The 14,676-nt window shown below is 39.3% G+C and overlaps 1 protein-coding gene across 8 annotated transcripts in view; it reads left to right on the top strand.

Annotated features, from left to right (window-relative positions):
* The first annotated feature begins 920 nt into the window (after positions 1–920).
* The window catches only part of LOC120807518 (phospholipid transfer protein), a 28,845-nt gene continuing 15,089 nt past the window's right edge, over positions 921–14,676 (top strand). For 2 of the 8 annotated variants that reach the window (XM_040159668.1, XM_040159676.1), the window contains exons 1-6: positions 921–1,020; positions 3,900–4,035; positions 6,956–7,055; positions 7,146–7,274; positions 13,597–13,752; positions 14,189–14,252. In XM_040159668.1, coding sequence (XP_040015602.1) covers positions 3,906–4,035; positions 6,956–7,055; positions 7,146–7,274; positions 13,597–13,752; positions 14,189–14,252 — 579 coding nt within the window. In that variant the 5' untranslated portion in view covers positions 921–1,020; positions 3,900–3,905. The other 6 variants (XM_040159673.1, XM_040159675.1, XM_040159670.1 and 3 more) reach the window with 6 other exon arrangements.

The raw sequence follows: 14,676 nt of genomic DNA, 5'->3' as shown, positions 1-14,676 counted from the left end.
GTTTATGTTGGAATCAGGTTTATGTTATGGGTTACGGGCTGGGAAGACATTTTCCTGGGTCGTCACAAGTATAGAAAGAAAAATGTGTGTGTGTGTGTGTGTGTGTGTGTGTGTGTGTGTGTGTGTGTGTGTGTGTGTGTGATGATCGTTTCAGGCTGTCTCTGTTGAACTAAAACATCTGATTTATTCTGACCGCAAATAGCCAGAACACACACACACACACACACACACACACACACACACACACACACACACACACACAGTAACTGTATATGTGAGGACTCTCAGACTGACCCTTAAACACTCGAGCTTGCTGGAAAGTTTTGATTTTCCTGGATGAGGTCATCAAACAGGAAACAGAAAGAAAACTTAAAGACAAACTTAAAGAACACAGAGAACAGAAAATATCTTGAAGAAATAAAGTGATCAAAGAAAAATAAAAACTGTTGTTCAGACATTGTCTCAGGGGAGACAATAAAAAGAAATCTTGAACCTTGGCAAGAAAGCAGAAAACCTTTAGTGAAGATGCAAAAACATTATCTATTACGTATCAGACAATGTAACAAAACATAAAGTTAGTGCATTTAAAATTACTGCATTTATATAGTTTTCGTAATACTAAAATTATTATGGAACGCACAGTTAATCTTTTCTTATTTACTTGATTGATTTAAGTGTACTTAGTTACAATACATTTTTCAGTTACATACATTATATATATATATATATATATATATGTACATTTCTCTGTGTCCCCCTCATTTGTGAAACCAAACCTGACCTGGTGCTCACAAAGATAGAAGAACAAGAAAATACACTCTGTCTCCCACAAATGGGGAGGAGGAATGGGGATGAGGAGGGGGGAGGAGTCAGTCCCTAAGGATAAAAATCCCCACAGAGAGAAAGACAGTCAGTGTGAACAGAGACAAAAGAAAAGGATACATCAACTACAGAAAACAGAACCAGAACCTGAATAGGAACCATCAGATCTGAGCTCCTCCTCATTCAGTCTGCTGATCTGTGAGTTTCATCATTTTCATCATTCAGACTTTCAGAGTAGAGTTCAACTATTACTGAAACCAGACAGAGACAGACAGAGAGAAAGCCAGATGAAGACAGACAGAGAGACAGACAGGTAAACAGAGTGACTCATCATGGACAGGTGAGTAGTATATTAAAGTATATTAAAGTGTATCCGATGGTTACCAATTTTGTGTGAAAATTGAGGAGGTTAAACATATTTCTAGGGATCTGATAGATGGAAACATGCTAACACCAACATATAGGCCTGTTTTGGGCAACAACATGACAACAGAAAAATTTAAAGCCATCCGGAGAACAAGACCCCGTAAAAGTTAATCACACGTTGTACTGTCAGCTACAGGTTGGTTCTGCTGTTCTCTTTGAGATCAATTTTTCATCCTATTGTTGTTTCCATTCAGTCAAACTGTCCCATTAAAAGCTGCTGAATCAGCTGTGATCAGCTCCTGTTTGCAGTGTAGCCGTGGATGTTCAGACAACTATCACTGGATCACTGTGATACAGAAGGAAACTTAAAAACATAAAGATTCTGAATGAAGTTCTGCACCCTCTTTTTCCTCTGGTTTCTAAGTGGATATCTGGAGGCTTATTCTGGAGGGACATTAGAGATAATGATGTCCTCAGTGGAAATCACTCTGAATCATATCAACACGTATTTCACGTCTGTGTGTTCAGATCTGACTAAGACTTTAATTCACCTCACACAGTATCTCTCATCTTTAATTTAATCTTAAAACTCTGTCATTTTTCTGTCATTTTATTTTGAAATATTGTCATGTTGAGATACTTCATGACTGATGTGATTACTTTATGTCAGCAGTGGATGAAGTACTCAGATCATTTACTGCAGTAAAAGTATAAAGTAATATAAAGTAGAAATACCCAGGAAAAGCATTAAAGTACAGTAGATGGAATAGATTTATTTAGTAAATTTTGACCTCATCAGTTCACAGTTCTCATACAGAGTGTCAGATGCAAACATATCTCCAGACTCCTTTTTGATGCTAAGGATAAAATTTAAATGTGTTGTAGTCTTCTTAAGTTAAAGTCTTCTTTAACTTACCATAAAAAAGCATCTGTTTGTGTATTTAAACACTTTAGTACAAAACCAGTGCTAAAGAATATCGTTTTGTCAGTGGTCAGAGGTCAGGCTGGGTGTGGAGTCGAAAGCTTTGACTTTCTTTGAAATGAAGCTTCTTAATTAAAGGTTAGCAGTTGGCCAGATGTCCAGATATGGGTGCAGCAGCAGCTGGATGATTCTGATTGGCTGTCGTCACTGAGCTGTAATTAAACACACAGATTACAGACTGTGCATGTGTGTGGTCCAGGATGTCTGTATTTGTGCGGACTTTCTGCTCTTCAAAGGTTTCAGACCTGATGATTAATGTGTGTGTGCTACTGTGTGCTTCTGTTTATGTGTGTGTGTGTGTGTGTATGTGTGTGTGTGTGTTTGTGGGTGTGTGTAGTAAAGTCAGCAGCAGTTGTGTAGAAGCTCAGACCCTGCTGGTTTTCACTGTTTCATTCACTTTTACACAGTTTCTACACCTGAAGTGATGTTGAAAACTAAAAGATGTCGTATTTGAGTGCAAACACTGAAAACAGATGAAGTCAGATGGAAGCAGTGAAACTGTTGGTAGAAGTGTAAACACTGACGGTAAGTAGTTGAAGTGTCAGTTGGTTATGAAAGGACTGACATCAGTTCCAGTATCTGCTGAACCATAAGATCTGTAAGTAGAAGCAGTTCAACTGTGGTTGAAACATAAAAATTGCGTTGGTGACATACAAAGTAGTTGAAGTGTCATAGAGAGTCTAAGTTAATGAGACAACTGTCAAAGTTCAGCTGATGTTTAAAAATAGTTTACACATACATTTTATAGAAAGAAGCCAACAAAGTGAACAAACAGACAAATAAATCAGAGTGGCAGATTCACAGAGGAGTTTGAACTTGTGATCAGAAGGTAAACAGACTACTCAGTCAGTCAGCTTTTCTTCCCATATGTTGTTTCTCACAGATTCATCAGCTCAGTTTGTTAGTGAGAAAAACAGGGTCAGGAGGCTGTTGGAAAAGAAAAGAGATGGAGGTGGGGGGGTGGGGTGGGTGGTTGCATGTTGTGAAAAAGAGGTTACTGCAGTTCAAATTGAATAGTGTTTATACGGAAGACATAGTCTGAATAAGTTCAACTCAGATCAGTCTGTTCAGCGTCATCTCTAACCTCAGGACACTGCTGCAGCTTCTTGTTCACACCAGATGAGATTTTCTGTGGACACTGTCTGTGGACAGTTTGTCTGTGGACAGTTTGTGGAGAATTTGTCTGCCAACAGTTTTCACACTTTTTCTGTGGACAGTTTGATAGTTTATATGTGGACACTTGTTGGACACTTTGTTCACGGACTGTTTTTACAGTTTGTCTGTGGACAGCTTGACAGTTTATCTGTGGACAGTTTCACACTTTATCTCTGGACAATTTTCACAGTTTTTCAGTTTATCTGTGAACATTTTGTCTGTGGACAGTTTTCTGTCCACAAACCTCTCATCTGAAAGGCTTATTCCATTCAGAACTGAAGCATTTGAATTATATTCTGGATTTTACCAAGCTCCATCGTATCTTAAAGTTTCTATAAGGTCATCACAAGTGTGTTCACAATTTTTTTTTCATAAGAACGAACTAGGTTCATAATCCTGAACATACAGAAAAATGATCTGAACTAAACCCAGACTGACCAGAATCTGAACCAGAAACAGAACCTCTGAACCAACCTGACACTACAGAAAACACACTGACTCAATACAGCATCTCATCAACACTTTGTTCCTGATTTTAATTTTTAATTTAAATGTTTCTTCTTCTGTGTTTGAGGTTGACATGTTCTGGTTCAGGATGACTTCCTGTCTTTTGTCCCTCCTCTTCCTCCTCCCTTTGGTGTCCTCCATCATGGCTGCTGCTGAACCTGCTGGCTGCAAAATCCGCATCACTGACAAAGGACTGGAGATGTGTGAGTATATTGAGGGGTTGAGTATTTGGAGGATTTTTAAAAATCAATAATTTCATTCTTACTTAAGTATTTTTTAACTCAAGTATTTTACTTCAGTACATTTAAAGTCGAAATTGTTAGAGTAAAAACAAATGATGAAGTTATGATTTATGTGTGAGGACACAACAAATGAAAAGAGCCAAATCAGCAGCTGCAGTGGAGAAGAAGCGTCTGGTGAGTCTGCAACATCCTGGTCTGTGGCCACTGGATGGCAGAACTCCATGTTCAGAGTGGAGTCGCTCTCAGCTCACGGTCTACATACATGTTCTAAATGTTTACATTCACTGACCAAGGGTCAGGGGATGCGAGGGGTGCATTCGCACCTGGGCTGGGTATAACTATGCAATAAAATTAAGGATGGCCTCATTATGCAGCCATGGTTAAGATTAGCCTTACCGCCGGATATATACAAAAAGGTCGCATCTGCCATAATTAATCACTGATTCAATGCACCACCTGGCAAGCGCAGCAAGTGTTCCAAATCAAACACACCTGGCCTGCTATGTGACCAACAGGTCAATGCTGGGACTAGCCAAACACTAAATGCTAAAATACTAATGGTGGTCCTTCAGCTGGAACTTCCTCGTTCACTCTACTGTCAGTGAGGTGTGCACCACCTTTCTGCTTTTTTCTGATGATCCGTGACGTGATGGCAGAGCTCATTCAGCTCAGTGTCTGAAATCTTGGAGGAGCGCAGTGAGACAGAGGCTGAGTAGACTGGTTCTATTTCACAGTGAGTGGTCGATAAGACTAGAAAAGCGCTATATAAGTGCAGTCCATTTACCATTTAGTTGAATCTCAAAGTGCTTTACACCACATACCACATTCACGCGCATATTCATACAGCAATTTTCTATACATACAGCACTCATATACCAATGATATATTGAGGGCAATTTGGGGTTCAGTATCTTGCCCAAGGACACTTCGATCATGAGTAGCTGGGGATCGAGCCACCGACCTTCTGGTTAGTGGACAACCCGCTCTACCTGCTGAGCCACAGCCGCCACAAGCAGAGAAGTAGAAATTAGAGCAGATTGTGGAGGACTTGCCGGTGCACAAGACTCACAGTCACGTTCAAACAGGTGAGTGCAACAAATGACTGACTTTTGTAATTCACTATACAGAGGAGAGCATCAATAACTACTGCATTGCCTAGCAACACAGCATTTTGTCTGTGTTGGTTGGTTGCACCCACCGTGGTATTCAGGTGTTTCTATTATTTTGTCAACCCCATTAGAGTAAGGGTTAGGACCAGTACCACAGCTGAGGACTGGAACAGAGATCCACTGGTGAATCCAGAGCTTCACTTTCAGGATCAGCTCCCTCTGAACCACCACAGCCTGTTACAGAGTCCACATCACTGCTGACTCTGCATCACTCCACCTGTTGATCTGACTTCCATCTGACCCTCACTGGTGAACCAGACCCTAAGATACCTGAACTCTATCAACTGGAGCAGTTACTCCCTTCCAACCTTAAGGGAAAAATCCACCGGTTTCCAGCAGAGTACCAGGAGCTCAGACTGGGAGATGACTGTTAACTGTCCTAGTGCTCACTGCAGCCCCCAGTCTGATGAAACCAACAGAACCATTTGATCTGAAAATAGCAAAGATACAATCCTGAGGTCACTATACTGACACTCCACACCTGAACTGCACCTTCAGATCCTGTTCATAAAAACAACAAACTGAATCTGTCAAAGGAACAATCCTGGTGGAGTCCAACACCCACTGAGAACTTGTTTGACTACCTGTTGAGATGACAGACTCAGCTCTCACTTTGGTTATACAAGGACTGAAGGATTCATAGTAACGGCCCTGGTACCCCAGACTCCCACATTACCCCCCACATAATATCTAGGGAACAAAACACATGTAGAGTGGATGGACAAATTCCCATGACACCTCCACAGTCCTCACAACAATAAACAGCTGGTCCTCTGATCCAGGACAGAATACACATTAGTCCTGAATCAGAGATTCAACAGTCATCCAGAGTCTCATTTCAGCAGCCTGACATTAGCCTTCTCAGGAAGGCTGAGCAGTGTGAGATCCTAATAGATGGAGCCCAGTCTCTGGTCATTTTTAAAAATAGGTACCACCATCCTGATCTGCTAGTCCATAGGTACTGTCCCTGACTTCATTAACCAAGGAGTCAACCAAGACAGTTCAGCAATGTCCAGAGCTTTCAGCATCTTAGGGTGAATCTGATCTACACTTAGTACCAATGGTATAGGTAAGGCTATTCCTGAGTCTTCCAACTCTGTCTGTTCTATGGAGGATGTGTCAGTCAGGTTCAGGAGGTTCATCGAAGTGCACTTTCCATCAACTGACAATATCCTCAGTCAGGTTCAGCAGTTCTTCTTCTTGGTGAAAACAGACTTGGCTAAGCCCTGCTTCCCTTTCCTGAAGGGGTCTGATGGTTTTCCAGAACGTCCTTGAGGTTGACTGAAAGTCCTCCTCCATGGCCTCCACAAACGCATCCAACACTTGGGTGTTTGCTTCTTCCCTCTGATCTCCTGACCAACCAGCCCTTGAAAGGCCTCCTTCGACACTGGTGTCCACCAGCAGGTTCTCAGGTTGTGTGCCACAATAAGCACCAATAATCTTTTGACCACAACCCTGAGCAGCCACTTATATTTATAGTTTTTGAAGTACTCAGTAATAACAGTAAGTCATCTCTGTGTTCAGTGAAGTAGTATGATTTGTTTGCAGTGCAGTACTAGTAGCATTTGGTCTATTTGAAACACCTACATTTGACATTTTTTTTATAGTACTAACTATTTTTCTGCGTTTTCTGTATTTTTGTCAAAGTACTAACAGTATTAATAGTTATTGAAGTACAATCACTGCTAACAGCTTGTGTTTTGTGCTCTCAGTGAAGTTTGAGACTCAGAAGTTTGTTGAAGAGGAGCTCAGTAACATCAGTATGCCAGAGATTGAGAGAAAAGATGGACGCTTCCAATACACCATCACTGAGTAAGAGAGTTACATAATATTTGGAGTGATACTTTAATATTTAATATTCCACGTGTATTTATACTGTCTCTCTCCCTGGTCTGTCGTCAGTGTGAAGATTACAGAGTTGAATCTGACTCACGCAGACCTGCAATTCATCCCCGAAGTTGGCTTGTTGTTCGATGTTCAGAACTCTTCAATCTCACTGAGTTTCAACCGAAGGATCCTTTATTGGTTTTTGTAAGTTCTCCTTAACAACACTGATTTAACTCTAATAGTTTTCCTACAGAACACTAATATAACTCCAGTAGTTATCCCACACAATACTTCGATAGAACACTAGTTCAACTCTAACAGTTCACTTACAGAACATTACAAAAAAATGTAGCTATTAGAGAAAAAATTCATCACCTCTTTCCCAAAACTGGCACAGATGTATTGTATTGATGTATTGTCCAGTACAGTGGCCTTAGAATCGACTGTAACGCCTAATTTTATGTTTAGACTGCTTTCTCCTATAGAGCTCTTTGAGCTAACTTCAACAGTTTCTTTGTCTAAAACATCAACCTGTCTTTTAGACCTTACTACAACTACGCTATTCAAGGATGCTGTACGTTTAATTACCACTTCCAATTTTACAGGTGACAGTAATTAAACCTCTACATAAAAAGCCTACTGTTGATCCATATGTTTTAGCCAACTATAGACCTACTGTATATCCAGCGTCCACTTTATTTCTAAAATCTTTGAAAAAAGCTGTTGCAAACCAATTATGTGATTATTTGCATAGGAATGGTGTGTTTGAAGATTTTCAGGATTTACAGTACATCATAGCACAGAAACAGCACTGGTAAAAGTTACCAACAATCTTCTAATGGCCTCAGACATGAGACTTTTCTCTATACTTGTCCTGGGAGATCTTGGTGCTGCATTTGACACCATCAACCACATTTGTTTTTAACAGAGACTGGAACATATCATTGGCAGTTAAGGAACCACACTTTGCTGGTTTAAGTGATATTTATTGGATATATTCCAGTTTGTTCATGTTAACAATGACTTCCATGCACACAAAAGTTAGTCATGGAGTTCCACAGGGTTCTTTGCTAGGACCAATATATTCTTCCTTTAGCCAATATTATCAGGAAGTATCACATCAGTTTCCATTGCTACGCAGATGACATCCAGCTGTATTTATCTATGAAGCCAGATAAAACTAATCAGGTAGTCAAACTTCAGACATGTCGTAAAGACATAAAGGCCTGGACGACCTGTGACTTTTTACTTCTAAATTCAGACAAAACTAAAGTTATTGCACATGGTGCTCAATGCCTCAGAAATACATTATCCAATCATATAGGTACTTTGGATGGCATTACCTTGGCCTCCAGTTCTACTCTAAGGAATCTTGAAGTCATTTTTGACCAGGACATTCCCTTTGCTTCTCACATAAAAGAAGTCTCTAGGACAGTCTTCTTCCACCTGTGCAACATTTTTTTGAATATTTTATTGTGAAATTTTAGATTTAACAAAACATACAATACACACGCGAAAAAACTCACACAAACATGGCCCCAAATCCCTTCTCTGTCCCACCCACATACAAACTAAATGAGGACCTTACTCAAAAGGAGTAGATAGTGGTAAAAAACAAAAAACAAACAAACAAACAAAATACCACATAAAAAATATCCAGAGACTATCTAAACAATCCTGGCATATTCATATGACTAATGGTGTATCAATCCTGGTAACGTTTTTACATCAAATCTGATACAGCCATTGGCAAGGTGTCCATATAGGTCAAATAGGGTTGCCAAATTTATAGAAAGGTGTTGTTTACATTTCTGAGATGATATATGGTCATTTGAGTGGAATGCAACTATTAATTTCTAAAAACCATCCAGCTATATGAGGAGATGGTAATCAGACTTCAAAATCAGTGCTATACACTTCCTGGGAATGCATAAAGCTATCCTTAAAAACCCTTTTTGAAAGTTTCTTAAATGTACATTAATGGTTTTGAGATTCCCTAATAAACAAACTTGTGGGTCCAGTGGGAGGTTAAATCCTGTAAATTTGGTCATAATGTCACAGCATTCATACCTAAAAGAACTAAGTTTTGTACATGACCAGGTGCGTTGTAAAAAGGAGCCTTCATCTAACACACACATCAAACACACATTTGATAACTTAGGTTTATATTTATGCAGTCTCTGTAATGTAAAATAGAGTTGGTGAAGAAAATTATAAAGGACCAATCTATCTTTAGCATTAATAATGGCTGACAAACCTTTTTCACACATTTCCGACCAAAACACTGTATCAATTGTTACATCAAAGTCAGAATCCCACCCCTCTCCAGATCTATGCAACCCTGGCTTTGAGGGTCCATCCATCAATAAAAAATACATTTTTGAAATGAATCCAAGTACATTTCCCTCATGAAGCAGCTTTTCTACATCAGTGAGCACAGATAAAGTCATTTTGGATCCCAGAGTGGTTGTAACAAAGGATCTTAGTTGTAGATAACAAAATATAATTTTACTTGACAAATCATATTTTCCCTTTAGTTGTTCAAAAGACATCAGGGATCCATTTCATAACCGTCCTCTGGATGGTGAATCCCTTTCTGATGCCACATTTCCAAAACCTTGCTGTCCAGAGTCACAGGTATGAGTTCATTCTGTCTCAAAGGTGTCTTGGGTGACAGACTAGCTTCTACTCCAAGACTCTTGTGGACCTCATACAATATTTTGATTATATGTATCAAAACTGGTTTATCAGTCCTAGTAATTATGATCTATGGGGTCCATTTGTAAATGGAATCACCACGCACTTTCTCTTTTAGGGCATACCTTACAATAAGATCCCATGAGGGAACATTGTGATTCTCAAAAAGAAAAGAAACAAGTCGCATCTATGCAGCCAAATAATATTTTAAAACTAAGCAGTTGAATACCACCCAGTTTATAGACTCATGAAAGTTTTTCCATGGAGACCGTTGGAGTCTTACTGTTCCATATGAATTGTCATATATGTTTATTAAGGATTTTAAAGAAACTGAATATTTAAGGTTATTATCTACCATGATTCCAAGGTATCCTGTTACCCCGTTTGGGGACCACCAATAAAGTTAGGGGTGGTTCAAGTGAGCCCTGAACCATCACTTCTTTATGCTACTATCAACCGAGGCTGCTGGGGGAACTCCCATGATGAACTGAGCACTTCTTCTTCTCTCTCTTGCTCTCCCCATGCATTTATATCACACTACTGTATATCATTAACTTTGTCTTCTTTCTCCCATAGTTGGTGCTTTTCCTCTCTTTCCTCTCTATCCCTGTCCTCATTCTGCAAGTATCAATGATCATAATCACTGTTATTTTTATATTGTTTTTATTATAATTATTATTATTATTAGGCAGGTGAAACTGTCCCAGCTATCTGTGCAAGATTCCATTTACTAGTGGATCACAGATTTCAGGACAAACAGAAGTCAGCAGGTGCGGCGAAAACATGTCAGACATCCGGACTGTCAGTATTGGAGTACCACCAGGTTTTGTTCTCTCACCCCTTCACTTTAGTTTCTACACTAATGACTATGGCTCCAGAGAGCTGAGCTCAAACATCCTGAAGTTTGCAGATGAAAACACTGTCGTCGGTCTCATAACTTACAGTAATGAGTCTGCCTAGAGAAATGAAATTTAACAGCTGGCCTCCTAGTGCAGTCACAACCATCTGCTGCTAATTGCACAAAAGACTGTGGAGATGTTGGTGAACTTCTGAAGCAAGAATCACTCAAGTTCCTTGATACCACCAAATTCAGTGACTTTAAGTGGGAGGAAGATGGTCTCCATCACTAAGAGGGCACAGCAGAGGAGGTTATTTCTGCGGCAGCTGAGAAATTCAACCTGCCACAGACCCTGATGATGTAGTTCTACCAAGTGATCATTGAGTCCATCCTGACTTTATCAAAAACTATCTGGTCTGAATCTCCACTTCACAGGAGTGAGCCAAACTCTAGTGCATAGTCAGGAAATCAGAGTGCATCTTTGGCTGTAGACTGCCAATTCTTCAGGAGATCTACAATAGCAGGGTCACAAAGCGTGCTGGCGAGATTATAACTGACCTCTCTCATCCTGGACATCTTCTTCCAGCCACTTACATCTGGTAAAAGACTCTGGGTCATCAAAAGCCAGCACAACAGGACATGCCAACAGCTTTTTTCTTCAAAGCTGTGCCACTCATCAACTGCAACAGACACTCTCTACTTTAAACAAAGCATCATTGAGCTCTCTTACTGTGGCCCAGCTTTCATGTACCAAATGCATCTTTGCACAACTGTACATCATCCATTAACATCTGTAATATACTGTAAATAATAGATTCCAATTATTTGTGTCCTCTTCCTCCTGATTCTGATTAATTTGCGCTGCTACCATTGCTGCAGTTATTAATAACATTATTACACATATAAGTGTCACTGTTTCTTATTATCATTATAACAACCAGTCTAACAGTGCTTGAATACAACAGTATATAGAGCTGTTCCTGCTTTCTCTCTTGCCCCTCTTTCTCCTCACTCCCCCATTTCTCTCCTCTCAACCCAACTGGTCGAGGCAGACGACCACCCATCCTGAGTCTGGTTCTGTCGGAGGTTTCTTCCTGTTAAAAGGGAGTTTTTCCTCTTCACTGTTGCCAAATGCTTGCTCATGGTGGGAACTGTTGGGTTCCTGTCTGTAACACTGTAAGATGAATGCTAAATGGACTGCACTTACATCATACTTTTTTAATTTTATTGAACACTCAAAGCTCTTTACACTACATGCCACATTCAGCCATTCTCACACACATGCATACATCACATCCACACACATACAAATTGGCGAATTTGGAGTTCAGTATCAGTATTTTGTCCAGTATCTTGAGGACTGGAGGAACCGGGGACTGAACCGACTGCTCTTCTGGTTAGTGAAGGACCTGCTCTACCTCCTGAGCTACAGCCTCCCCCAGTCTGTGACCTGACCTTACTCTGTGAAGTGCCTTGAGATGATGTATGTTAGGATTTGATGCTATATAAATAAAATTGAACTGAATTTGGTTGAATTAACCAATATAACACCAATATAAACGACAGTTCTACTACAGAACAATGCTACAGAACACTGATTTAACTCTGATTATTCTTTTACAGACACTAATATAACTGATAGTTCCTCCTACAGAAAACTTCTAAAGAATACTCTACCTCCTGAGCCACACCCGCCCTCTGTGGCTCAGGAGGTAGAGGAGGGTAGTCAACTAACTGGAAAGTTGGTGGTTTGATCCAAAGTATTGAAGTGTCCTTGGGCAAGATACTGAACACCAAAATGCCCTGATGGCTGTGCCATCAGTATGTGTGAGTATGTGTTTAATGCAAAGTATGCATACATGTGTGAATGGCCGAATGTGGCCTGTAGTGTAAAGAGCTTTGAATGGTCGACAAGACTGGAAAAGTAGTGCAGTCCATTTAGCATTTAGCCTTCTAAAAACACTGATTTAACTCTAACCCTAACCCTTATCTCATAGAACAGTTCCACTGGACATAACATTGATTTTACTCTGATAGTTTTTCTACAGAACTTTAATAGAATTCTATTAGTTGTCCTACAGAACACTTCTAAAAACACTGATTTAACTCTATAGTTCTCTTACAGAAAATGAGTGTAACTCTAATAGTTCTCCTACAGAACACTAATTTAACTCTAATAGTAATCCTACAGAACACTTCCACTGGACATAACTGATTTTACTCTGATAGTTTTTCTACAGAACTTTAATAGAACTCTATTAGTTTGCCTACAGACCACTTGTACAGAACACCAATGCAACTTTGATAGTTCTCCTAAAGAAATATCATATACAGATTCCTACAGAACACTTCTACAGAACACTGATTTAACTCTGGTAGTTCTCCTACAGAACACTTGTACAGTACACTGATTCACTCTGATAGTTCTCCTACAGAACACTGTTTTGAATAGTTCTTCTACAGAACACTAACTCTGATGGTTCTTCTACAGACCGCTTCTACAGAACACTGGTTTAGCTCTGATAGTTCTCCTACAGAACATTAATATCACTCTAATGGTTTCTCTACAGAACGCTAATTTTATTGTAATAATTCTCCTACTGAACAACATTCATCTAATATGACTGATTTACATTTATAATATAACATGTATAACAACAGTAATGAAAATGATCAAAATGTTCAAGAAGAAAAAGAAGATGATGATAACTGCCATTAATCATGATGACAATGATGATGGTAGTTGTTGATGATGATGATGATTCATGATGATGATAGTTGTAAAGGACTTCATGTATAAAATTACTTTGGTCCAACCATCAGAAGCAGTTTGGGTTCAGTGTCTCACTGTAGGACACTTGGATATGTTGACAAGAACAGTCATCACTGATTAAGATGAAGCTGAAGATGATGACAATGTTGATGATGATGATAATAACAGTAGTTTTTTTCCTGTCATTGAGAAAGTTTTTTGTTGCTTTTGTGTCTCAGTTACGACACAGGAAACATCAATGCTTCAGCTGAAGGAGTGGACATCAACACAGCTCTGCATCTGATCAAAGATGATGAAGGACGCCTGAAGATCAATAATATCACTTGTGATGCCAAAATTTCCAAAATGAGAGCAAATTTTAGCGGAACGCTCGGGTAAAACACACTGATGTAGTTATCAATCATGATTGTTAATTTTAATAGGATTGATGTGATTATCCAATATTATTGATTACTAGGGCTCACATATTTAATTTGACTGATGTAGTAATTAATAATCACCATTAATAAGACTGATAAGCATTATTGATTAATTAATAGGACTGATATAGCAATAATTACTGTATATAGATCTGATAGTAATCAATAATCATTATTAATTACTGTTAATGGGTCTGATATGAATTTATGAGGAAACCATCAGCTGATTAGAAAATAATGAACCGACCTGATTCTTTTTTATTCATAATGTCCCAGGAATCACTGATCAATTACAATTAATCACTGATGAACAATTAATCATATTTCACCATGCTTTCATGTTACCTGGTCAATCAGGAAATATCTGTCATTACATTCTTTCTTTTTTCAGGAGAGTTTACGACTTTTTGGCCAACTTTCTGACAACAGGCATGCACTTCCTCCTTAACCAAAAGGTCTGTTACCTGTCTGTCTGTCCGTCTCACCAGTCTCTCTCTCTGAACACTCACTCTCTCTCTCTCTCTCTCTCTCTCTTTCTCTCTCTCATTGATCTGTCTCTCTCTCGGACCTCTCTCTCTGTCTATCTCTGACTCGTCTCTATCTCACTCCATCTCACTCTCTAGCCCATTTCACACTAGACAAAAAACCCGCTAATATCTTTTGCCTTCAGTGGAAAACAGTACAATCGCCATTCATTCCTGGGTCAAATGACTTAGCAGTAGTCACGGGTATTTATTGGCTCCAGCTCTGATCAGCAGTGATGGAATCATGACACCCAGGTGAACATGTTATTTTTTACCCTGTTTCCAACATGTCGCTATTGTGCGTGACCAAGTTCCGTCCATTGGCACATAAATAACCATTAACATGTATTGTTTT

The sequence above is a fragment of the Xiphias gladius genome, chromosome 21 (assembly GCF_016859285.1).
Source record: "Xiphias gladius isolate SHS-SW01 ecotype Sanya breed wild chromosome 21, ASM1685928v1, whole genome shotgun sequence".
Taxonomy (NCBI): Eukaryota; Metazoa; Chordata; class Actinopteri; order Istiophoriformes; family Xiphiidae; genus Xiphias; species Xiphias gladius.
Note: the sequence above shows the minus strand (reverse complement) of the source record. Positions and strands in the feature narration are given on the sequence as shown.